This window comes from Cyanistes caeruleus, chromosome 12 (genome assembly GCF_971803275.1).
Source record: "Cyanistes caeruleus chromosome 12, bCyaCae1.hap1.1, whole genome shotgun sequence".
Classification (NCBI taxonomy): Eukaryota; Metazoa; Chordata; class Aves; order Passeriformes; family Paridae; genus Cyanistes; species Cyanistes caeruleus.
Genome location: NC_141712.1, coordinates 21,782,713 through 21,807,968, shown reverse-complemented (window position 1 = coordinate 21,807,968; position 25,256 = coordinate 21,782,713). Strand labels below are relative to the sequence as shown.

At 42.5% G+C, this 25,256-nt stretch overlaps 2 protein-coding genes across 9 annotated transcripts in view; both read right to left on the bottom strand.

The window, feature by feature from the left end:
- PHLPP2 (PH domain and leucine rich repeat protein phosphatase 2) overlaps positions 1–18,031 on the bottom strand; it is a 34,638-nt gene extending 16,607 nt beyond the window's left edge. Inside the window, exons 1-6 of one of the 3 annotated variants that reach the window (XM_086848093.1) lie at positions 17,861–18,031; positions 17,064–17,308; positions 10,650–10,783; positions 6,317–6,507; positions 5,878–6,003; positions 4,022–4,176 (exon numbers count right to left, since the gene is read on the bottom strand). In XM_086848093.1, the coding sequence (XP_086704219.1) occupies positions 4,022–4,176; positions 5,878–6,003; positions 6,317–6,507; positions 10,650–10,704 (527 nt within the window). In that variant the 5' untranslated portion in view covers positions 10,705–10,783; positions 17,064–17,308; positions 17,861–18,031. Of the gene's footprint in view, positions 1–4,021; positions 4,177–5,877; positions 6,004–6,316; positions 6,508–10,649; positions 10,784–12,583; positions 12,689–17,063; positions 17,309–17,507; positions 17,691–17,860 lie in introns of those variants that run through there. The other 2 variants (XM_023947937.2, XM_023947936.2) reach the window with 2 other exon arrangements.
- Positions 18,032–18,563: 532 nt separating this feature from the next.
- Positions 18,564–25,256, bottom strand: part of AP1G1 (adaptor related protein complex 1 subunit gamma 1) — a 39,512-nt gene continuing 32,819 nt past the window's right edge. For 5 of the 6 annotated variants that reach the window (XM_086848098.1, XM_086848097.1, XM_086848095.1 and 2 more), the window contains 2 exons: positions 24,518–24,616; positions 21,206–22,451 (listed from right to left, as the gene is read on the bottom strand). In XM_086848098.1, coding sequence (XP_086704224.1) covers positions 22,350–22,451; positions 24,518–24,616 — 201 coding nt within the window. In that variant the 3' untranslated portion in view covers positions 21,206–22,349. Of the gene's footprint in view, positions 20,093–21,205; positions 22,452–24,517; positions 24,617–25,256 lie in introns of those variants that run through there. The other variant, XR_015275512.1, reaches the window with a different exon arrangement.

Below are 25,256 nucleotides of genomic sequence, written 5' to 3'. Positions count from 1 at the left end.
ACATGTCTAAAAGCAAAAATACTTAAACCAATCATAAAGAATTCTTAAGTCTTTGTACACTGGTGATACAGTGAGCTAACTCATTACAGGAGTTCCTGCATAAACTTGGGTTTAAGTCATTGATTTTTCTCTCAATGGTCAAGCTGAAAGTGATCAAATACCATGGGTTTACTGCAGGAACTGATAACAACCTTCTACCCCGACTTGACAAGCTTTCTCCTAGTAACTCTAACTAAGATTAAGGTGACTAAAATGTTCAGTTAAAAAAAAAATTACCTTAAAAGAATTAACTACAGTAAGAGTCCACAATTATGTGACTTGGGAAAAGAGGAGCTGAAAACATTCACTGGGACTATTCTGAGAATAAAACAGAACAGGGAAATCCCCTTTCCAAGCTTGGTGCAACAGAAAGCCAAGCCAAGCTGCAAAAGGGAAAACTAAGAAAGCACTTGCTTCATGCTGGGAAAGCCCAAGACCTGCACCCAGAGGTCCTTGAACAAGATCGCACAGCTACAGTGGCTCTTGCTCAGCAGACTGCATCCCACATACTGCTCCAAGTGCAGTCACTACAGTCCCACCAGTGCTTGACAAATGGTTACCTATTTCTAGCTCCTTCAATCACCATGCTAGGTCCAAAGAGAGAGAAGGAACTAAGCATGGGGTAACACACAGCAGGGTTCTCCTCCAGGAGTTCCTGCCTCCTTCTACAGGAAGCAAAAGTATTGTTCCCCAAGTAATAACCTCTTCATTCCAAACTGGATCCACCAGAAATTAATTCAGTGGGGAAATTAGTATCTCACTTCTCTGAGATAACTGCAAATTTCATGTAACAGAGAATGACTTCTTGTAAACATGCAGTTATTCATCTGCCTCACCTACCCAGCTTTTCCCAGGCACTGGAGAGTAGCTCTTATTTTGAAGCAATTGTTTTAATATAGGTCACAAAACCAAGGTTAGCTTGAGGGAGACCTATTACTTCTAGCTTGAGATGTCTTGAAATATAAGACTGAAAGATTTTGAAGTTGTTTTTTTCTTTATAGTGAATTTTTTTTGATTCAAAATACTTGTAATGATCTGTGTAGGAACTATGCATAATATTTCTTCATTTTGCTTCATAACCTTGGGGGGATGTTGCTCTTTTGAAAGAGGAAGCATAGCTGAAACTTGGACATGGATTGTTTGCTTTGAGCACCCCATCATACAAATTAGGGCACAGGCATTTTTGTTTGCTGTAGCCACAGACTCTCTTGTATTGCAACTGAAAGCCAAAGAGAAAAAGATGATATGCTGGTAAAAGCCTTCCTCAAAGGAAGGATAATGCAAAGACCTAACAATGATAGAAAAATCAGAAACACAGAACACCACAGTACTGGAAAAGAAGGAAACAATGAGGATGAACTTAAAGATTTGAACTGTCTCATTAGCTGATTCAACTTTAAGAGATTTAGGAGAGGTCACAGCTCTCAAGGCTTGAGATCAGCAAATACTTTAAAAAAAGTGCTTTCTCAGGAGTTCTGCAATGGCTTTTTCTACATCTGTTCTTTGTGCCAAGCAATGTTTCTCTCTCACTGACAGAAGAGTGAGAAGCCTCTCTGAGAAACACAACATTAAACACAACAGCACAACTAAAGTTTAGAATTCATCCCTTTGCAAAAGTATCAAAGCAAAGATGGGAATTAAAGTTTCCAAAAGCTGAGGGAAACTGGTACATGACACAGCTTGGTCTGAGATTCCTTAAGCAGACTTCCATACTCAATGGGGAGGACAATACTCCAAAGCCTTTTGAGTACTCCTTCTGTTCCTCCTTCTTTGCCTCACTAAGCTCATGTAGTGTTGTAGGAGGGGAGTGGAATGGAAATGCTACTCTTGTTCAAGCTGTATATATAAACCAGGTATTATGTGGGATAAAGATTTGTTGTGGCTTCTCTGGTTTTGGTTTGTGGTCTCACAAGGCATACTGAGACAGCAAAGAGATATGGAAACACAGCAGTGAATCTCCCATGGGATAACCATCCTCTGCTTAGCAGCTCAAACTGGTGCTGCCCTGAAATATTTCCAGTTTAATACACACTGTTCTGCCACCAAAGCATGCCAGCATAAATCTGTATCAACTAGCTAGAATGCTAACAAGAGACATTGTTAGCTAATGTGAGTGAATGCTAATCACTAATTAGTGAATGCTGACAAGACACATGCAGATCTATACATGTGTGTGTGTGCACACACCTGCATATCAATGAAGACCAGATCTCAGTGTTTTTCAGACAAGGAAGATACCTGAAAGGCACTACAATACACAAAAAATAAGCTAGGAGATGCAACAAAGCAGGTAAGGTTATTTAATGCCCTTTGCTTAACTTTTTTCCTTTAGCTAATTATTTTTGTTCCATTATTATAGTTACAGGTAATAATTAGACTCTTAGAGCTTGAAAGTTGCTCAGAGGAAGAGATCTGATCATTGTGAAAAATTCTGCTGCTGGGAATTGACAGTCTTGAGGCCCTGAAAGCACCGACTGCAAGTAAGCAAGGGTCCTCTTGTGGTGCTGTAATCTTAAAAATCTCAGATAGAAAATCTTTTCAAAAGGCAATGAGCAGCCTTATGTGGGCTACCTAATGCTACCTGTTTACTAAAGACTGTGTGAAGCGGGAGCTTCTTTTATAGGTTTTGCTTGTCTGAGGATTTCAGCATCATCAGACATAATCACTGCCAGGAAAAGAGTTGAGTTTTTGACATGTCAGATTTCTTGTTGACTACATACAAGGTCAAAAGAAATTTCTAGCCCCTTTGCTGATCCTCTGAATCAAGGGTACTGCATTTTAGAAAACAAAGTTCTGATGTGCGTCTCAAAGTCATACAGTGTATTTGAAGAGAAAAGTAGAAAGCAAAATCTTAAATTATTTTAAGCAGTCTCTCCAGAAACAGAATCTATTACAATTCAGCATTAGAAAATGTTTAAACAAGTTTGGAAAAGCAGACTAGACTCTGGCTCTCAGTGAAACTGCAAAGAATCCCCAAAAGTGAACAATTTTTTTTTCATTGTATACTCTAACAGATACCTGGGCATCTCATTACTCTGCAGGAAGAAAAATGAAATAGCACAGTAGAAGGCCCCTAGAGACAAAGAAAACAAAACCACACCCCTCCCCACCCCACCCCACCCTGCAAAAAAAAGCCCCTAACAAACCAAAATGACAAAAACAACCAAATCTCAAAACCACAACAACAAGAACCCAAAACAAACAAAAAAAAGCAGTTTTGCAGTTTCTCCAAATGTACCTTCCTTAGGGCTCAATGTATTCCAAAAAGAGCCATTGGACAATATTACTACAGGCTTCCTATCAGTTTTCAAAATTCATAGAGCAACTCCTTGAATCCTATTTAGCATGGCTGGTATAAATATCAACAGGCTAATATCCCCCTAGATTTTTATGATTTTGGGGAATTAATTTAAAAAATATTTTTGTAAGACTCCTTCACTTACCTAAGATGACTACATCATGCTTCCATACCATCACACAACTGCTACTCTCTTAAAAGCAGATCATCACAAGTTTCCAAAGCAAAGCTGGAGTCTCACAGGCCCTCTGCCAATTCCAAATACACATTAAAAACTTGCCGAAACAAGGTTTTTCAGACCTAAATTTCTTCCTACAAACACTTATTCACAACAGCAGCATTATGCTTTTCCTTGCCTTTTATTTTATACCCCAAGATGTTCTCTGCTTAGCAAGGAGCCTAATATTACTACTGCATCTTGTCCATACAAACGGCATGTCACCCCACAAGGCTTATCTCAAATCAGAGTTAGCAAAGGATCTGTGGAAGGGAGCTCATGAATACTATAAATTGTTGGAAGTTTATTCCTGCTTGTGCTGCCCAGGTCTGCTTCCAACCCCCTCACTTGTTAGAGCTTCCTAAAGATCAATTTTTTTACCATCCCCAAGAGAACAGGCAATACTTCATTCCTGTATCCACATGTCAAGGACTCCAAATGTAGAAGAAAAATGATTCTTTGCAGACCTGCAAAGGGAGTCAAGACTCCCTGCTCCACTTGTTCTCATAAAATTGTGGCGTAAGTTGAGGTAGGCGATATCTTGACTGTAGAAGAGGTGCTCTGGTACTTCCTCAAGGCTGTAGCATGAAAGATCAACCATGCTAAATCGCATAGACACAATCTGAAACGAGAGAGAAAAAGCTGTAGCTGTGCAACAAATTTTCTCTGGAAGGCAAATGGACAGCCAAATTCAAGTAGTAAACAAGTTGCAAGAACATGAAAGAATCCCTTGTACCTACCAGCTAGAGTCCATGCAGGAAATGAGAGTCCATGAAGTATAAAAGCCTGTGCCCTTTGCTACATCCCTGACAAGGATGCATAGCTGGATACTAGCCAGGACTCACACAAAGCCCTGCTCTGTACGTGCACTGGGCACGCTGCCTGAAGGCTAGGCTGTAAGAGAGCCAATGTAATAGAGGAAAACAGATCTTTCAGGAAACTCTGTTGAGAAAGCATAATCTCCAAGTGTCTTCCAAAGGTGCAAGAAGCAACAGGAAGCAGTTGATCTTCCAGTTCAGTTCTTTGAGGTTTACAGAACCTCTGCCTGGCCTAGCTGCTTCTTCTGTACTTTTAGCTACTTCTTTATTAGCTTGTTGAGGGTATAAATTTTGAAACATAACTTGTTATAAAAAGGCTTCATAAATTATGGTTTTGCAACATTTCATAATGTCTCTGCAAATCTCAGATGTCCTTTCATTTTGAGGTCTGTCCTGGGGTGACTTTATGATGCTTGTATCCTCAATTGCCTATTCTGTTTATGTTACATATGAAGTCCTGCACCTTTAAGACTGGCTCTGAGAGTGAAGGGGAGAAAAGAAGCTGCAGTTTGTGTTGATAAAGGGCCCTCACTCCCCTGCATCCTGCTCCTGGACTGTGTTGTCTGCAGCACAGACAGTGGGACAGAGCTCTCCTTTGCTTTTAATTAGTTTTTAGCTAGCTGAGGCAGAGAAGTTCCCCAGACTGTTTTTTCTTCTTTTTTCTTGGATCTGTTCAAACCTGCTCTGGACTGAAAACCCAGCCAAACGCTGGGAGCTCACACCTGGGGTCCACCAGGGCCTGGGCCTCGGCACTTTCCAACACCGGAGGGACTGGTAAGAACCTGAGTGGGCTGAGCTACACCCCATGAAAAGGACTTTTCTGGATGTGCCATCTCTTTGAACAGCAAGAAGTTTTATTGTTTAATATTATTCAATTTCTGTTAAATAAACAGGTTTTTTCCACTTTTCTCCAAGGAAATATTTTCCTGAACCAGTTGGCTTAAATTTGCTTTCTGGAGAGACTCCATTCGGAGGTTTTCTCCCAAATTTGCTCTAAATCAGGACAAGGTCTTTGGTGCTTAATTTGACATTTTATGACCTGCTTTACCCTGAATTCATTTTGTATTTCATAATATCCTTGCTGACCTGTGGTCTCTCTGTAACTTAAACCTATCAGGGCAGCCCTATGAATGTCCAGGTCATACTTCAGGTACATTCAAGTATGACGACAAATGCAACCTGTAGGTTTCTACAGCTGCAAAGTCAGCTAGTCCCTGTGGCTTGCTCTGGGGACCTGTGATTAAGTTAGTCTCGTAGGTGCAGCAGGGGTTAAAGCAGCACAGAATTACTGCTTGACATTGTTGCACAGCTAGAGAAAAAGAGAAGGCTAACAGAAAATTCTCTGTAGTCCAGAGAATGAAGGAAATAAACCTGGAAAGTGTCCTGGGTACTTTCTCCAGCATCCTAGCTTCATCTCTGACTGCAGACCAAGCTTGCATCGGAATACCTTTCCTGTGGTGTACCCAGCACCCACCATCCAAACCACGCTGTCCCCACGGCCTCACCGTGGATGCCTGCCGATGCCACCGCTGGCACTCTGCCAGCGTTTCAAAGGAAATGTGGTATGTCTGAGCTTGTGCTCCAGCAGATGTGAAAGCAAGGGTGTACTGCCGACGTTTCATCTCTTCCACCTGCAAAGAGAGAATTGACAACAACACTCTGTCTAAGCACCAGCAATTGCAATTGACCTGAAGTCTGGGGTGAGGTATTACTGACCACCAGTCAGTATTGCATTTTGCTGAAAATACAGATGCAAAGTCACTGGAGAAAAACACAGAAGTAAATTCTGCTTATCATCTTTCTGCTGAAATGGATACAAGAAGTAGTAATTTCCAGATTTCCCATTCAGTGCATTGCCTACATTAAGCTCCGGTGGACATTTCTCATCCCTACAGTTCTTCTTCCTTCCCAGGCTACAGCGAGCTAACTGAAAAAAAGCCTTACCTTCCCTCCAATGAGAGGCAAGATGTGCATCTTCCCTGCATGGCTGTCCTTCACTGAGGACACAATGAGGCATGTACCACAGAGAGTGACCGAGCGCTCTGCCCACTTGTGCAGCTGAGTCTTTCCTTTGCGTACGTTATAGACTCCAGAGAGCAGTATGCGATCCAGCTGCTCCACTTGACATGGCTTTTCTGAAGAAAAGAGGGACATTAGTATTTACTGTCCCTATGTTCTTCATTCTCATCTGTGAGTACAAATAACACAGGTTTAACATGCAAAAACAGCTGTTGCAAAGAACAAGCAGATGAACTGCACTTTAAAAAGAAGTCTTGTGCAGAGGACAAGCAACATCCTCAGTCAGTGCATGAATGATGGCTGAGCAGCACCATTTGTGCCTCTCAGAACAATGGTTGCCATGCAGTGTGTTTTTGATCCACAGGTAGTTACAGACCTTAGCAAACCCACATGCTTGCCAAATATCCTTCATTCAAATGCAACAGAACAGCAATTTTAAACTCTTGTTGAGTCAGCTAAAGTCACAGAGACCATTAAATAAGTGGTTTCTACTGGACTTTCAAGGAAGGCCTGGAAAATCAGCTACAAAGGCAGTGCCTTCCCTGAAGGTGACTGTCCTGGTTTTGCCTGAGATAGAATTCATTTTCTTCCTGGCAGATGGTACAAGGCTGTGTTTTGACTTCAGTGTGAGAATAATGTTGATAACGTTAAAAAAAATCAAAACATTAAAAAAAATGTTTCAGTTGGTGCTCAGCAATGCTCACCCAAATTAAGGACTTTACAGTGTCCCATTCTCTGCAGCAAGCAGGTTCACAAAAAACTGCAAGCGAGCATGGCTGGACCAGCTGACCCAAACTAGCAAAGGGGATAGATCTCCCACACCATAGAACATCATGCCCAGTATACAAACTGAAGGAATTAGCACAGGAGGGCTGAGCACTGCTAGAGGAAGGGCACCAGTGTGATGAGTAGTGTATTGCACACCACTTGTGTTTTATTCCTCTCTGTTATTTCCCTTTTCATTACAATTATTATTATTTTGTTTCAATTATTAAACTGTTTTCAGTCCACAGATACCACCTTTTTCCCATTCTCCTTCCCATCCCATGGAGGAAATAGTGTGTGAGTGAGAAAATGAGTGGTGCTTATTGGGTGGTTGGGGTTAAACCACAACAGTCCTTTTAGATTGTGCACAAAAGGCAGAGACAGATCTAACCAGAATGTGTTAAAACAAATTTGCTATAAGCATTTATTATATTGGTTTAACAGTGGCTGGTCACAATGATGATTTGTTTGCTTGATTTTGTTGTACTTGTTCTCAAGGTTGCATTATATAACACCTTATCTGCTGTAAAGGCTGGGTTAAGTTTATGGTGTTACATTTTGTAATCTGGTCTGTGTGCTCAGCATGGTCCTTACCTCTATGCTCTGGTGCCATTTAGTGGAAAATATCCATAATGACAGCATTTGCCTTTTGTCCTCAGAGAGTCCACCTAGGAAGTAGACTCTTCCCACGTCCTCCTTTTCTCCTCCAGGTTAATTACAACTGCGTTTGGGAATTTTTAAAATCCTTGGGATGTTGAAACCAGTGTAGTCCTATTGCTAGGCACCATGAATGCAGTTCAGGTCTTTTTCAGGGAGAAGCAACTATCTGCAGCTACTCCAACCTTGTGACAAGTCACTGCGACTACTCAGACTGGGCTGGAGTCAGACTGCTGCCATACTGAACACACTCCAGGTCAACCACTCAGCTCTTGGAGCTGAGGTTCAGAGGGTTTGTAGCCCACAATACTCTAACTGAAAGAGATTCTGGTAGCATATGAAGAGGTTTGAGCTGCTTCAGAGCTGATTTGCACTGAGGTCCAGCTGCTCCTGGCACCCTACTGGGGTGCTGGGCTGGATGTTTAAACTGAAGCTATGTGGAGTAAGCAGGTCACAATGATCACACAAGAAGCTTGAATAAGAAAATCATACTCCAAACATTTATCAGGAGCAAGCTATAATACTGTTTCTCAGTTAGACAGCTAGATCTTCAGCTTGCCAAATCTAAAGCGTTGTCTTGATGAATCTGGCTTGATGATCTGGCCTGAATCTTGATATATCTGGCTGAATTTAGCTGAAACATTTAGTTGTTTATTTACAATAGTTTTGTTTCATGGACATAAAGTTTTACAGAAGATGTCCTTTATTGGTGAGAAACTGTAAACATCCACAGAAAAAACTGCTTTGATTTCACCAAGCTGAAAGACCAGCTCTGCACTTGTAAGAAAACATTATTATGGGACTAAAAATGATATCCTACTAACTGCCACAGCAGTACTGTTCCAAGCATTACTATGCAGCTGCACCAATCCTCCAGTTTCCCTCTCTGCTCCAAAACCATGACAGCTATCTTTACAGTGGGTCAAGGGGCAGCTGTGGAGTGGAAACAGTCAGGTGGCTAGAACACCTTCCCTATGCAGACAGGCTGAGAGAGCTGGGGTTGTTCAGCCTGGAGAACAGAAGGCTCTGGGGAAAGTCTTCTTGCAGTTTTTCCATACGCAAAGGCAGCTTATAAGAAAAGCATGAAGAAACATTTTACGAAGGCCTATAGTGACAGAACAATGGACTATGTTTCTAAACTGAAAGAGGGCAAATTTACACTGGGCATAAGGAAGAAATGTTTTGTGGGGAGGCCCTGGCACAGGTGCCCAGAGAAGCTGTGGCTGCTCCATCTCTGGAAGTGTCTGGAAGGCCAGGCTGGGTAGGGCTGGGAGAAACCTGGTCCAGTGGAAGGTGTCCCTGCCCATGGCAGGAGGGTGGAACTAGATGATCTTTAAGGTTCCTTCCAACCCAAACCAGTCTATGATACCAAGTAAATTTTCTCTGGGTAAAATCCATTACTTCCTCCCTTATGTTCTCAGTTGCAGGCTTTGCAAAATTATTCTATCATCCTCCATAGCATTCTCTCTAATTCTTCCCCTACCTTTGAGAATCACTTTGTCAGCATTCACTTGTGCTTCCTTAAAAAGGTCTCCTGAACACTCTTCAACCCTTATACTTTTTCCTTCATAGCCTTCTTCTAAGCAGACCAGCCACCCATGCTGACTGAAACTACTCAATTACATTTTCCATCTACTTGGTTAAATGAAGTTGAATCACTGTTCATGAATTCTCATCAGTTCCTGCCTGACATACCCAAGCTTTCATTTTTTCCTCAGAAGCTCTCCATACCCCTTATCCTTGATGCCTCTACTCCTTCCAGCTGAAGAAACTTCTGACTCCCTCTTCCTTGCCCCAAAAATGCAGACTATGTATGTCACACTTCTTTTGATCTGTTACACTCTGTGTTTTGCATAGACAGATAGATAGATAGATAGATAGATAGATAGACAGACAGATAGATAGATGTAGGGTGCATACAATATATACACTGTTTTGTCTGTTCTTCCACACAGCTCCCGGAGAAGAAGGGGTTTAAGGGGTTTGTCTCAGCAGGGTGAAGAAGCTGATTTCTTATAAAGGCATTTTTTTGACACTGAATAACCAAAAGATGGTTAGGAGCTTAGCCTGCCTGCCCAGATCCACAATGCAAGAACGATTTTCCTAAGAGCAGTTTGATGGTTTTTTTCTGAAATGTAAAAAATACCCAAGTACTTACAAGTAAGGAAATAATTTCCTCATTATCTTCCCTTATCCTCATTGCTTTTATATTTCCTCTTAACTTTAGTGAATTCTCCTTCTGACTGCTGGTATCATATGCCCACAGGCCTATGCCTGTTATCTGTGGATCCTTGTGTATACTGTATCCCACCCAAACCAATTCAGCAGCCCCCACACCAAAATCTTGCTTCTGCAATCCAGTGCCCCAGGTTTCTGATGGCACCCTGCCTTATCATAAACCAGCTATCACCTTCACTCTTCACAATTTAAAGGCTGTGGAGGGATTTGACCAGGAGCTTTCCTTGCCCATACCCACAAACTTTTTGTAAATACAATCTTCACACGTCTAAATGGAACTGCCATATGTTTCTGATCCCAGTGGGAGCTCTAAGTCCTCAGTTGCAATATTTGAAGCTAAAGACAACAGAGCAATCTTATGTGTTCCTGTGGACGTCTTTTCTCAAGTCATAGACAGGGTCGAGAAAACTAAAGAAGCGTGATTTTTTTTCTATTAATCTTGAAAATGTTTTATTTTAAGAAATGCTTATTGGTACTGCAGGTGCTTGATGTAGCCCTCTATAAACCCAAGAGGCTGATGACTCAGGCTTTAGCCAAGCTCCAGCTCATAGTAACAGCTGCAGAAACAATGACAGTGTGCATACACACAATTTCTTACCACTGTAAAAGCGAATCATACAGCTGAGATCGGAGTTTGCTGCCTCTTCCTGCATTCTGAGAGGATCATCAAAACCCAACCCAGCCAAGTAGTCATATACAATCTGAAGGGGTTTTTCTGTGGGCTCAAGCCTCCTGTCAAAACATAAAAGAAAGAAGTTTGAGAATGCAAAAAAGATTAAACAAGTCTCAGTACAGCTAAAGTGTGAGGAATACTGACACACCGTCTGTTCTGCTCCTCTGAAAATGTCTGGCAAGCATGGACTCTTGGGTCTCTGCTTCCTGCTTGACAAGCAGAGCTTAAGAACTGCAGCACTTCTGAATTACATTGCAGAAAAGAAACACAGAGAAATAGCAATTGGCATAAGTCACTCACCATAATTCATGGTGAGTATTTCTATTTCACGATTTGAGGAGCACCAAGAGGAATCCATGGCAAGACACAAAACCAGAAATACTGCACAAAAAAGTAGGTGCTAAGTAATTAAAAAACCCTATGTATAATGCCTCAAAAATGTGAAAGAACTCTTAAATTTTTCTTCCAAATGCTACTTCCAGTAGGAAAAAAATCCTACTTTTGCAGTAGGAAAACAAATTTCCTACCCTCTTCAGCTCAAATCAGTGGCTAGATCCTTATGCTTTGGCAAGTTAACTCAACCAGTACATTTAAAAGAACAGTTTGGAACTATGACGGAACACAGGAAGGATTCAGTGGCTAGCTTGAATAAACAGCAATAAGAGAAAGTTCTTGTGAAACATCAGATTTAGTATATTCAGAATGGAAAACACATTTTCTGATCCTCTCTTCTCACTTTTTCCAGAGACCCTGAATTGTGATTTTCTTCAATAAAAACAACAGCTTCTTGCTAAATCACAATTTTTTAAATTTTATTTTAGAAAAAAATATACAGTGTAAAAGATTAAGCACATAAAATGTTAGGTAGGAGTTAAAATATATTGTTCCAATGGTCTACTCATTATCCACCATTAAAAATCCCCATGTTTAATCTAAAAGTGCCCAGCTTCAGATTAGTCACTGCATCTCAATTGTCACCTCTTCTTTAAACAGGAGTTTATAAAACATGCCACTAAACATTTCAAACTTCCTCTTCAAGATAAGGTGCAGGGTGTTTTTAAAATTATTCTTGCTGTAGAGTGGGTTGACTTTGATTCAAAAGGATTTTGACCACCAGATTTTTTTTTCGTTTATTCCTACTCTATAAGCACTAACATTGTTAGTTATTGTTCCCTGTATCCATCCACTGATTTATTTAGTTTCTACTTGTCCAGATTTTGTCCTTTACTTGTTATTTTCCACAGTGCCTTTTCTCCCAGTCTTTCCAGTCCAACAGCTCACTACAATGAATGACTAATACCACTGGCAACCAAGCTTAACATTTCAAAGCATCAAGATCAAATTTGCTAGGTAGGACCTGGTTTCCACTGAACTTTGTTGACTTGCATACAGCATTTATTCTGTGTCTCTTAATGGGAAACATTTCATTGTATATACCACTTCTTCTCAAGAATAAAAACATTTCTGATTGTTTTCATTAATTATATCACAGTATTTCCAACTATTACTGACAGCTTTACAAATGTCATCAAATAATTAAGGCAGGACTGATTTTATAAAACATACACCATTTACAAGTACCTAGTCATCCAGGCTTCCTTTGGAGTCACCAAGACACATCTCAAGAAGTAAAATGACCTCAGGTATTTCAAGCAGATACATTGCAACTCTCATTTCACATACAGGACCTCTGGATCAGAAGAAGGATTACTCTCAAACAAAGTTTATAGCCTGGAAAGGCAATGTAGTTGATGTGCAGCTGACCCAGAAAATCACTTCTTACTGCTCAATGCTCACTAAGCCTGTTTAGGGCAAGTCTGCTCCCTGCTTTTGTTTTACATAGAAATACATCTACTTACTAGCCAGAAGGCCGTATCAAGTAATCCCTTTCCTCTCTCTTCAGAAATTGTCCATTGGAGCTCCTATTCACTGATAATAAGCCGATGCCAGCTAAGATGGAATTCCTGCACAATAAGTATGAAAAGCTGACTTATTAAATGCCGTTTCTTTGCCTGTTTTGTAGGATGGACATGGGGCAAGAGATTGGTTCAAAAGACCGAAATGCCATCAATTCTTCCCTCTTTGCAGAAATTTCTTAAGTTCAAATGAAGGCTCTCAGCCCTTTTTAGGACTGTCTGTCAAGATTTACAAGTTCAGAGCCAAGTACATCTACAAATACGTATTTGAGGTTTATCTTATCACTTAATATTTTTTGCTATACACACAGATACCAGTGAACACAAACCCAAACTTTCAAAAGAGCTTTATAAGGCAATCCCGGAAATGACAAACCTGTGTATCTGTCTCCTACAACAGGCAAGCTGTTAGAAACTGGAATGAATAAATAATAGATTGCACTGAACAGTGCTGACTTCCAATACAGTACACTTGATGTATTGTATACCCTTCAGCACAGAATCCAAGAGTATGATAGATTTGACTGGATCTCCAACTATGCTGCCCAAGTTTCCCTTGGTTACCCTAGATTCCTATTCTTCTGCTATTAAAGCCTTATGCTTGCCAGGAAACAGCCTTTCCAGCGTGATCCATGGCTCAGGAATGTTAAATGTTTGAGTGTCACTTACAAAAAGAACATATCAAGTAGTCTGCATCTAGACTTCCCAAGGGAAAAACCAAACACTCCAACTTTACTATTTGGTTGCTGAAGGGATTGAGGTTTTTTTTGAGTACACACTGAACTACCTATCTGCACATCGGAATTCAGGGAATTGATTGAAAGTGAAGTAGAGGGATAATTTGCGTCGTATGAAAAACACTTAAGTCACAGCTGTACAGGTTGCTCAATGCTCTCTGTGCTACAGAGCTGTGGCTTACCCTCCCGAAAAAGCTGGATATTCTATTGTACCATACCTACCCTTCCAGACATGAGATCTGCTTTTTTTCTTTTTTATTCTTCTCATCTTATACTTCAGGAAGAATTAATGCTGCAGGGTTTCAAAACGGTAATCTGAAAACCCCTTAATCTTCTTTCTTGTTCACATAAATCAAAACTGATTTGCTCTTTGAAGACATCAAACACGTCTTTGGTTTTGTTTCTTTTATATGAAAGCCATGTACAAAAGGAACACTGGTGGCAATATCTATTCAAGCCAAATCCTCTGCAAATGTACCTCTAGTGCCATAGCACCATTCCTATCTGAAAATCAATCACACAAGTAGCCCATTCTATCGCACCAGCTAGGCTTGCTGGTCAGCAGCTGTGGGACAAAAGCCTTCCCAAAAAGTCTTCAGAATTCTGGAAGCTGTCTGTAAAACATCACAAGTTGTTCAAACCTCACTACCTGGCAAGAGAGTTTTGCATTTACAGAAAGATCGACACCCAAAAAGTCACAGGAGGCAATAATTGGCCACTCTGCAGAGGAAGCAGAGCTCAGGGTTAGGTATTTCCAGTCATGAAGACATGGGGGAAAGGGTGTCTGACTGCCTTCTGGCACTTTGCTGTGTACTGGACCTGTGACTGAGGAACACTGGGGCAGAGCCAGGTATGTGACTAACAATGCTCACATGGTCTGTAAATAAGGCCATGAGCAAACCAGCCCATTGCTTATGGATCATGCTCACACTAAGAAAGGGAGCAGTTCCCTGAGTGCTCTTGGAGACATTCTGGAGACCTGGAGGAATGGATTACTGGTCCAAGTTCTTATCAAGAACCATGGGATTGATGATGGCTTAACAAAACCCTTGACAGGCCAGCAAAAGGAAAACCAAAACCTGTATATGGAGTTTCCATATGGAATTTCTTCATTAACTTGGTCAAATCTGACAGATTCAAGAAGTAACACTTAAACTGCAGTAGGAAAATGCACTTTCCTTTCAAGAGAAAGCAATGTGGTGTGAAACCCAAACTGGCATGAGATCACATTAGAACTGCACAAACTCATCCTATACCCAACACAATGAGCTCCAAATGCTGGCACATGTGAGAACACATGGCTGTCACAGCAGCTGCGATCTGGTACAAACAGCCCATGACATCCTCAGCAATATCACACATCAGGGACTGAATACTTCCTCTGCTTACAGCAGCTCTTCCGAGCACAGATGCAAAGGCTTAAGGAGAGAGAAAAGCCAACAAAGAAGAAGCAACAGTTTCAGTTTCATTCCTGTTCCAACTGCAGCTCTCTGTAAGTAAGGGTCAAGTTTTCCTATCTTTGAAGCATAAAATATTGTTGTGAGCAGTATCCAGACCAAAGATGGTATGCATGCAATTCTTGTATAACCCTTCCCTCTGCAGGAAGATATAGGTTCTGGATATGAAGGGTTACAAGAATAAAGAAAGATTCTGGCTAGGAGAAAGCTAAAGATCCTTGAGTGCATTGTTGAGAAGTTTCTTACAGAAACTGACTTGAATTCACAGAATCTCAAAGTAAACAGAATGATCACAAGGACATTGGTGAATATTTAGACTGAATACACAGAGGAGCTTCTGCTGTTCTTCCATACAGCTTTCAGTCTTCCAAGTCATATGCCAAACCAACATCTGCCATGCTCTGGAAAGAAAATCACCTGCTAATATTAAAAGGGTGAAGAATTCAGAAGCTTCTGGGAGACACACATACTCATGGTAAGATGTGATCAGATATTTAACAAAGCAATTTGTATTGTGAACATGTTATTAAAGTAATTGGTAAAGCTTGTTCCAGGAAGGAATTATCTCAACAGGGCACAAGGATAATCTTGAGCACTCTGTCACCCTTCATTGGACATGCAAGTAGATACCACTCAGGCCTGCTTCCTGCTGCTAACACAGGTGTTACTGAAGCAATACTGGTAACTCCCATTTCCCTACCAAGAATAACTCCAGTGAGAAGTAATTCAAGGATCTCTTTTGTGACAAAAACACTCTGACAATTACAAAGAACAGACACACCATAACAACGAACTCTTCACAAAATTTACAACAAATCTTGACCAAGTCCTACACATACCAAGAGGCAAAAAGAATGGGAAGTAATAATTTACACCTCAGTGCTTGCTTCCAAAAGACTGGCAGCAGATCAAATTTTCTAATCCAGTGCAAAATCTGCCACAAATCAAAGACAGGCATAGCTAGTTAGCATGAGAAAAGAGAGACTGAAAAGAATTAAAATGCAAAAGCCACTTCAAAAGCTAAACAAAGTCAAAATGTATCTCTGAACACATCTACAAGTGTTACCTAAGCTTTTTCATGATCTGCACTAAGGGGTCTACTCTTCCTTAAAAACACTGGAAAATCTGCTCGCTATTATGGTCCAAAACATGCCAACTTCCTTACAAATTTTTCAAGCAACAGACGTTTTTAGTTGCCTCGGTGCCTATATTCGCATGTCCGTCCGTTCTCATAGAGAGTTTCTAACTAATCAATCCCTAACGCTTATAACCCTGACCAAGGCAAAGCAAACAGTTCTAAATATCCTTTTCAAACAGTCAGTTTTAAACACGTCGTGTTCTCTCTGCATGTCCCACCACTAGTGTTCCCACCCCATTACAGAGCAAGCATAACCCACAGTTTTAAAATTTGGACACGTGCAACCTGTAACCTACACTATCAAAAATCCAGCTACTAGCTCTGTACAAAATGCATTGTATCTACTGTTTAGCCTTTAAGTAAGGAGACCACAGCAATTATTTGCCCCTGAAAACAGAAGTGGCAATTTTATAAGTGAATCTTAAATCCAGAAGAATTAGTGCAAAGTTTAAATCCTAACAGACTGAAAAGGAGCTTCTAAATCTAGAGGAGTCCATAACACACAGCCTAAGGTTCATGCACATTAAACCCTGAGTCATTTTTTTTCAGCCTAAATTAACTTCAGGCATAAAATACACCATCTGATGCTTAAGCCTTCTTCATATAACCCTTGGTACACTTTCTGTCTGCCTTTAATTTTTCAGCTGGCAACTCTTCTCGGCAAAAAAAATTACTAACATGTAAATATTATATTACATAAATTGCAAAAGCACCTTATTTTGCTAATTCAAAATAATTGTTTACAGTCTCTTAAATAGATTAGGTTATGCAGATGCTAAAATCCCCGTAACAACATAACAAAGAAATATATGAACTGGTGCCTCTATCCAGAAAATGAGGACAAGTTTCTGGCTGGAGCAACAATCAAACCCTCCCTGTTAAAACACATAACTAACAGAGGTGTGTAACCTCTATTTCACCACTATCTAATTTTTATGAAGTGCGTGACTCAAGGCTGTACCTGACTGCCAGCTATTACCTCTGCCTGTTCCCTACCCGCCCTGCCAACAGGCATAGGCACACGATGAACAGAGCCCCGCAACCCTATACAGAACATTTCTCAGTCAGATTTACCCTTTCTCGGCCCTCACCTGACCAGGTCTCCATGAAGCTGCAAAAAGAGGTTTTCCCTCCCTTCTCCGTCACAGATCTCCGAGGCTTGGGTGTCCACTGTGCAGAGGACCAGGCGTAAGTCCGAAGGAGCCGCAGCTGCTGAGTCTCTTCCATAAACATACACGCAGCCTCGTCCGACGTCCCCTTTCAGCCAGGTCCTCTCACGGGAACCAACCCGACTCCTGCCCTGGCAGCTCCTGCCCCCGGTGCGCTTCGCGTTCCTCTGCAAGGCAGCCCAGACCCGAGCGTCAGCACCGCCCCGGGCCCGCACCGGCCCGCTCCGCACAGGCAACGACCACCGGTATGGGAAAGACCGAGGTCGGGGCGGACAAGTGCCCCCGGCGTCCCGCAGCCGACTCCCTCCTCCCTCCTTCACCCCACCGAGTCGCCCGGAGCGGCGGAGGCCTCGGTCCCCTCCTCACCTTCAGCACCCGGATGCCGCCGCGGGGTCCGGCCCGGCCCCCTCGTGCGCCGCCCGGCGCCGCCGAGTCCTCTTCGGGCTCCTGCGCCTCCCTGGGCTCCTGCGCCTCCCTGGGCCCCGGCCCAGCGCCCGGCCCCGGCCCGGCCTCCCCCATCGCCGGCCGGACCCACACCCCGGGCCTCCGCGGCCCCGCCCCGGAAGCGAGCGGGCTGTCCGGCCCAGGCCCCGCCCCGGCCGGTCCCGCTGCTCCCGCCGGGCCGGCCGCCCGGAGCTCCGCGTCTGCGTCCGCGGCCTTCCACCAGCGAGAGGCAAGCCGGGGAAAAGACAAAGCTCACGTCAACGCTGCGAACGCACCTGTCACCGCTCGCCCTTCTCAGAGCTCCAGGGTCTGTCACCATCAGCGCCCCGCAGCTGGAGGTGCACTGCTCAACAGCCGAACGCCACCATTCTCCCGCTGCCCTGCAGCTCCATCGCGTAAAACTTAACTAGTGCCTACTACCAGTAATGTCATTAACTACTAGTGACGTCATCATCTACCAGCGACATCATCATGACACAGTCTGCAAGAATGTTAGTGGTTTTGGGAAGCCACTGCTTCTGCCCCAACAGCTTCAAGCACACTCCCCCACAGTGAAACTACACGTCTGAAAAGATATGAAAGGCCATCTAGTGAAATGCGACTGTGACTAGAAAACACAAAGCAGGCCCATGTGGGACAATCTTTGTCCAGAAGGCATATGGAGTACATGAAAGGTGTGTTTTTACGAGCTCCCAGAGGAGGCTCCAAACACATTCCTTGTGTTCAGATCTCACCACGCCTTTCTAGCATCTGAACAAGCATTGCTGCTTGTAACTTGACACGCTCTCTCTCAGGATGGTATTCCACAGAACTGCTCAAGTGTTTTGCAATTGTCCACTCATCTTGGTCTCAAAATTTCTTGTAAATTTTTTTCAAAATACGGCCTTATTATTTTGCATCATCTGACATTGCCATGGTCAAACATTAAGAATCAAAACATTCTATCCCACTGTACTTGCAGAAAGCAACAAGGCACAATTTTAAATCATTGAATATTGACTCATTTTATTAGTCACTTCATAATTTGTTTCAACCAAAAGACAATACACACAGCAGAAGTCTAATGCATCCCATGTAAATGTTTACATCTGTTAAGCTCCTCACTCACCTATGACTCAGCATTTACTTAAATTTTTCACATCTCAAAAATAGGTCTCCAGAATTTTGACTGCCAACAGGTACCCTGCCTCAAATGGCATGTTTTTCACTTTAAATTTGGTGGATTTGTTGGGGGTTTGTATTTAAGTAGTTTTTTGTTTGCTTTTTTTTTTTCCTCTATACTGTCAAAGAGGTAGGATGGGCTCTGTGTAAAATTTAAATTACAACATCATGAAAGAAAAAGGAATATACAGGAATAGAGTGAAAGTTCAAAGGGAAGCAGTCCAGCAGCTCCTTCCCTCACAGCCTCCAAATAGAAAAAGAAGACAAAAAAGTGCACCAGCGTCACTGCTGCCGCGGCTCACAGCTAGTACCAGCCTTAGGGAAGGCACTGGTACCTTTCCCAGCTGCTTCAGTATCTTCTGAGTTATAGATCCAAGGTACTGTAAAGACAGTCCCCTCACTGCTATTGCTTCAACAAGTTGTTCAAGGCCATATTTTGTGCCATCAAGACCTGGACAGTCGACTTTTAGGACCTTTCCATGTCTCCTCCCCCTTCAGGCCCATTATGGCCTGTTTCTGTCATTTTTTGACTCAAAATACATTCACTTGGAAAAAAAGACATCCAGTGTCTCCCAGTTCCGAAGCCTCCCATGCAGGTACTAGTAAGATTAGCCATGAAGTCTGTATCTTGCTGCCTTTTTATCTTCCTTACACTGAAGCAAGGAAAATGTTGACCAGACCTGTAAGAATTGGTGCATTCAACCAGTGGGAAGAGGACACAGTGTATGCTTGGAGTGCCTCAGATGTGTGAGTACTCTCCAGAGGAAAACCACAGCAGCAGCACAGAGCTCGAAATGCATATGGGGGTCAAGGAACAAGCAGCATTATCTGGTATTGCAGATAGGGGAAGGTGTGAAGCCTGGCCTTCCTTCCTGTGTAAATGTCAGCATCCATCCCTTAGTGAGGAGGGGAGAGCTCCAAGGACAACTGCAACTGGAATGTTTGGCTGCTACAAAAGAGTACGTCATAGCCAAGGTATGGCTTCCTGCAAAACATATTTTGGGTACACGCATCGCCTCCTCCAGCTCGACTAAAAGACACGACGAAATGCCCATTTCCCCACAGACAGTACAAGGGTGGCTGAAGGAGCCAAGAACACAGGAAGAATTCACCCTGCAAGCTTACCAGAGACAGACAACAAACCCCAGCTGCTCTAGGGGACAGAAAACAAGCATGACAAGAGGGACAACATACACTGTTCCCATGACTGCTGCAACAAACTGGCCAGGCGAGAGACCATTTTCTTCTTCCTTCCCATCTAATTTCCTGTACCAGTGCTCTTTCCCAGCAAAACCAAAGGGAGAGCGAGGCATGCTGGCTTTCAGTACGAGTGACCATGTACAACTCTGTGAAGAGAATGGGAGAGCTTATGAGGAGTTCAGGAACCAAGGCAAAGACTTCCCATTAGCTTTTTATCTCAGAGCTCACTGGGGTATGGATTTAACATGCTCAGTCTTCAATATTGAGTTTGAGCTAGTGGGGCAATGAATAGCCGCAACTGCAGTGAAAATGATTAAGCTAAATGCTCAGCACCAGAAATGGACCCTGATTCAGCCATTTCCTGCAAAATGCTTGTTTCATGATGCTTCTAGCTAAGCACAGGACATATCTCACCACTGATAGCCAAGGCATGACCCTACCACAACCCAAAGTTAATTTTAAGGAAATCATACATTGTTCTTCTAGATTTTGTAACCCTACACTGATGCCAGTTCCAGGAGAAAAAAGTTCTTTGCTAATCCAAAGGCCAAACCAGCTCATTTGGTAAAGTAGCAAAAATATCCTTCAAGAGAAGATAAAGTTACTCCACCACCCATGGACCAGCACTTAAATCAGTGACAGTCAGGCCTACATTATATTGCTTAATGCAGTTAAGACCAGACCAGACTGAACAACCCTTACAGGCCTCCTGCTCCAAATTCAAGGGCAGAACAGGTCTTCAGTTTTCCCTAAGTACACTGTCAATCACTCTTGCAATATTTTTTGCAAGAGTTCTGGAGCCCAGTGTTAGCACTTCTGTGGACACAAGAAGCTAAGTCTAAGCTTGCCCTTAGAGCACTCAGTGATCTGGAAAGCCCTGGAACAAAACTGAAGCAGAAGTGCCCAACCTTCAGCTTACTAGCACATTCACAAATGAAGATCTAATATATATCATGTCCTAAAGAGCACTGAACATCTGAAGTTTGTCACACTGTGCTTTTGTCTGTCTTAAACATAACCTCCAAGAGACTGCCCAGAACTGCACCACCACCCACAAACTCCCACAGGGACACCCCTGAACACAGCTTTCTATGAGCTCAGAGGCTGCCAACCAGACCTTGCATCTTTGGATCCAAATACTCAAATGACTGGCTTCTGTTCAAAACACAGTTTAGTTACTTTCAGTCTGAACCTGAACTGGCACATTATTCTGAAAAGGGAGCAAGGATCAACTGAGTAAAAAAATGGGAAAAGGTCTCTTTAAACTGCATGGTCTTTATTTCAGTGCCAATATTACAGATACAACACAAATATCCCAGTCAGAAGTAACTCAAATGGAACCCAGGGGGTCTACAACAGGCTCTGGAAATAAAATTGGGGAGAAGTTCTGGAATAACCAGGAAGAGCAACTTTGCAGCATAGTCTCTGGTGAATCTCCCAGCAGGAGCAAAGCTCTTGCCCCTAAACTGATCTAGAAAATTGAATGTGTCTTTTCTACCCATAAACCACAACTAACACATTGAAAGACTTTGAAACTATGTGGTAGAAAACCAGCTGCTCCTTTTATCTCTACAGCTCTCATAACTCACTTCACTTTCTTGGAAAGCTACAGAAGACTCTGCATTTGCATGGCTGTGGCTACTGATGGAAGGAAAGAAAATTCAGGTGTAAGGGCTTAATTTCCAAGTACAGCACCAAAGCAATTTTACCAACTCTTACCAGCACCTCTTCTCCTGCACTGTGTCCCAGGTTTGCAGATGAACTCCAAAGGCCTCACTTGCTCTTGGTATGCAGCACATAACTAAGAAGTGGGTGTATACAATAATGCACTGAGTAGGTCATAAGAAGCCTCCAGCCCCTTAAGACCTAGGGGATACAAGAAGAAAGAGGCAGGGCAGCCTGACATTCCCCAAGACCCCATCTGAGTTCCAGATGGAAAATGGCTGAAGGAATCCAGCTAGAAATGAATGACAACACACCTTACCCACCCCAGGGGAAAAAAAGACAGCAGAAAGAAGGAGCAACTGCTCACTTGCTGCAGAGAGAAGAAAGTTTCCCTGCTAGAAATTCCAGACTTCTCTTCCAACCAGGCTGTGTTCCTTTTTGAGGGGGAAGAAGGGTGGGGAAGGGGAGAAGGGAATGTTGCTTCTGGCTGTAAATGCATGTGTGAGGGAGTGCACAGTAGCCTCCACAAGCCACCAGCCTCATCAGCAGAAGAGAGGAGATTAGTCTTAACAGATATGCTTCAAAGTCAGCAATCACTTCAGGAAAATTCCTCCTCATCAGCAGGTCTCATTTGTTCCCCATGCCCATGGTGCAGTTTGGGGGATTGCCAAGGATCACAACCTTCTTCCCAGAGTTCTTTTGATTGGATGGGATGAGAATAAGAATGGTGCCAGAGCCTCATTGCCAAGACTGAGGGGGGAAGTTGTTGACTTCTGCTAGATCCTGCATTGCTGAGCCCTTGTGATTATATGTCAACTTGATCCGCATACGCAGTTGTTGCTATAAGAGAAAAGGAGGAAACAAACAAACACAAACAAAACAAATTCAGGTCTTCATTAAAGGTCAGAGACTTCCACCTCATCCAGTTTCCCTCCCCCAGCCCATGAATACTCAACACAAACTTTTCCTGACTGCAAAAGCTTGCTGGGAGTATGTGCACAGTGAGCTATGACACTGCAGATAAATGCTCAGTCTGGTAGGACATTGATTAGTCACTGCAGTTCTCAGATCAGGTACAAGCTCTTAAAAAAGTTATGTCTGTGTCTACACTGGCCCTGCTCTTGCAAGCACTGAAGTCCTTAATCACAAAATTAACCGCCTTCAAATTCCAGTTAACAACAGAAGAAAGCAGGTGGCAGATCTCTGCTGCACTGCACTTGGGCTTGCAGGGAGAGATGGGCTGTCCATTCAATGCAGCAGTCTGCAAACTTCAAACACTGCACAGCTCAGCAGCACTGTGAAGGAAATCGCCTATGAAAGACTGGAAACAGAATCTCCAAGAACATTCCCTTCTGCTGCAAGTAAATGACGAAATAGCTCAAAAGTCACTTTACACTGTCATTTGGCTGCCACCCAGATACTAGGTGGCCCTTAAAAACAGTTAGACTACAGCATGCTCCAGTCAGGTTCCCTATTCTCCTCTCAAAAAATCCAAAAATGAAAAGCCAGAGGTTGACTATTTCTGTCTCTTTTCTCCATACCTACAAGCAAATACACAAAAGGGATAGCAGAGGGAAGAAAGGAAGACAATGACTGCTCCAACCAGGCTCAGGATAATGAAGTTATGCTGTATCCCTAATAGTTCAACATCATCACTGTCATGTTTTATTTTATTTGGCATTTTGGAAAACTAGCCATTAGTTTAAATCCAGCATGATGACTCTATTTTGCACCTCTGTATTCTGAAGTGTTCCTAGGAGTTGTGGCATTCCTACAAGAAAGCATGCCACTACTCTAGGTGTGTTTCATCTTGTGAAATTCATTCTGTGCCATCATTCTGGCACATTACAGGAAAACACTCAAATCCTCCAAAGTTCAGAAAATAACTTTCAAGGTGATCTTTGAAAGGTGCTCTACAGCACCACAGAGAAACTGGTATCAGACGTATAGAAGACACAGAGTAATTAGTCTTGTGGCTTAATATAGGCAGAGATGAGCAGACTACATGGAAATAAAGGGAGATGCATGGAAACCACAAAATCTGTTCACTAGAAGACTGCCATTCAGTGAAACTTGGGCTGAAATTTGTGAATTTTTTGTCACTTGTACGACAATCTAGCAGAAATACTTTACATCTAGAGCAGTACATAACCTATGAAAAGCTTCAGATGTTTTAAGTTCCTAGAGTCATTTAAGATCATAAGGCCGTCTCAAAGGAAGAAAGGTGATCTCAATTTTATTTTTCTCTCTGATGCCATCTGAGAAGTTGCAAACCCTCTTAAGGAAGAAATGTGGGTCAAATCCCTCCCTCCCCCTCAAGTCACACAAGACTGTGTCCCAGTCTTGAAGCCTTTCTCTGAAGACTGTAAAACAAATGGAATTACCATTACATTACACCTAAAGATTCTTTCCATCAACTATTTAAAATGATACTCATCACATTAAAAACAAATGAGACCACTTGACGGGCAATTTTAAGAACATGGATCAAGCTACTTTTTTGTGTAAGAATACACTGCAGATAGCAAGAACAAATGTTGAGTATCTTTATGTGTCAAGATGCTTGCCTTCCAAACGTCACTTTTACAACCCACAGAAACACAAGGTTTAGCTCCTCTGACCATTTGAGAAATTAACAAGCACTGCGATGCAAGACTTGAATGAATTCAAGGCAGCAAAGTTGTTAAACTGTTTTAGCAGTGTAACCAAATAGAAGACCAAACCTGTGTCCAGAGCCTCCTGTGTTTTTCATAGCTTCTTCCTAACTCTAACCAAAATGACTGCCATGAAAGACATATCATTCACTCCCATCACTCCCTACCTCTCATCAGAGATGCATCCCTAGCTGCCACTAAATGAATGATTACAAGACAGTATCTTCAACAATTCTTCTTGGAATCACTCACCTTCTGTGGATTCAGGACTTTAATGACCTGTGTGATGGTCCCAGAGTTAAATGCAGGGATGACACTGCTGCTGGGAGACAGAAGCTGCAGCTGGAATGTCTGAAGACAGGGCAAAAAGAAAACAATTTGATGCGTAATCAAGTAAGAAGTGACTGGTTTGCAAGAAGTGATGGAAAGAAAGCAAGGAAAATTAAAAGTTCGGTTTCTGGCCCTGAATAATCAGTTCTTGAACTCCTCATCTTGTTCCACAAGAACAACACATTCACTGGCCCACCTACTTCCTATGCACATAGGATCCAGGTAACACAAATAATAGGAGGTGAGGGTTTACTGCAGTGTACCAAGATCAGCAGCAACATTTGGTTCCATGTGTTGAACTCAGAGGAACAGTCAGCACACCCAGACCTTCAGGAGGCTTGCTCTTTCCCTGATTCCTTCCTATGGCAGGTGTAAAATCTACCTGAATGCAAGTTAGAGGAATACTAGTTCCTAGAAGTAAATGTACTTTCCCAAATTTGGAGAGCATTCCAGTCACATGCTGCTTCAACAGTCTCCTCTGCTATAAACTAGGCAATATCTGTCTCTCACATTTTGTGGTAAAGCTGAGTGCAGGGGGAAACAATTCACTTCTTTAAATGAGGACTGCCATTAATCACGATATTGTGACTCACTTATATTTTTATAAGCAACTAATTGCTTCAAAAGATTTTTTCTTTCAAGTACTCATAGCTCCAAAGAA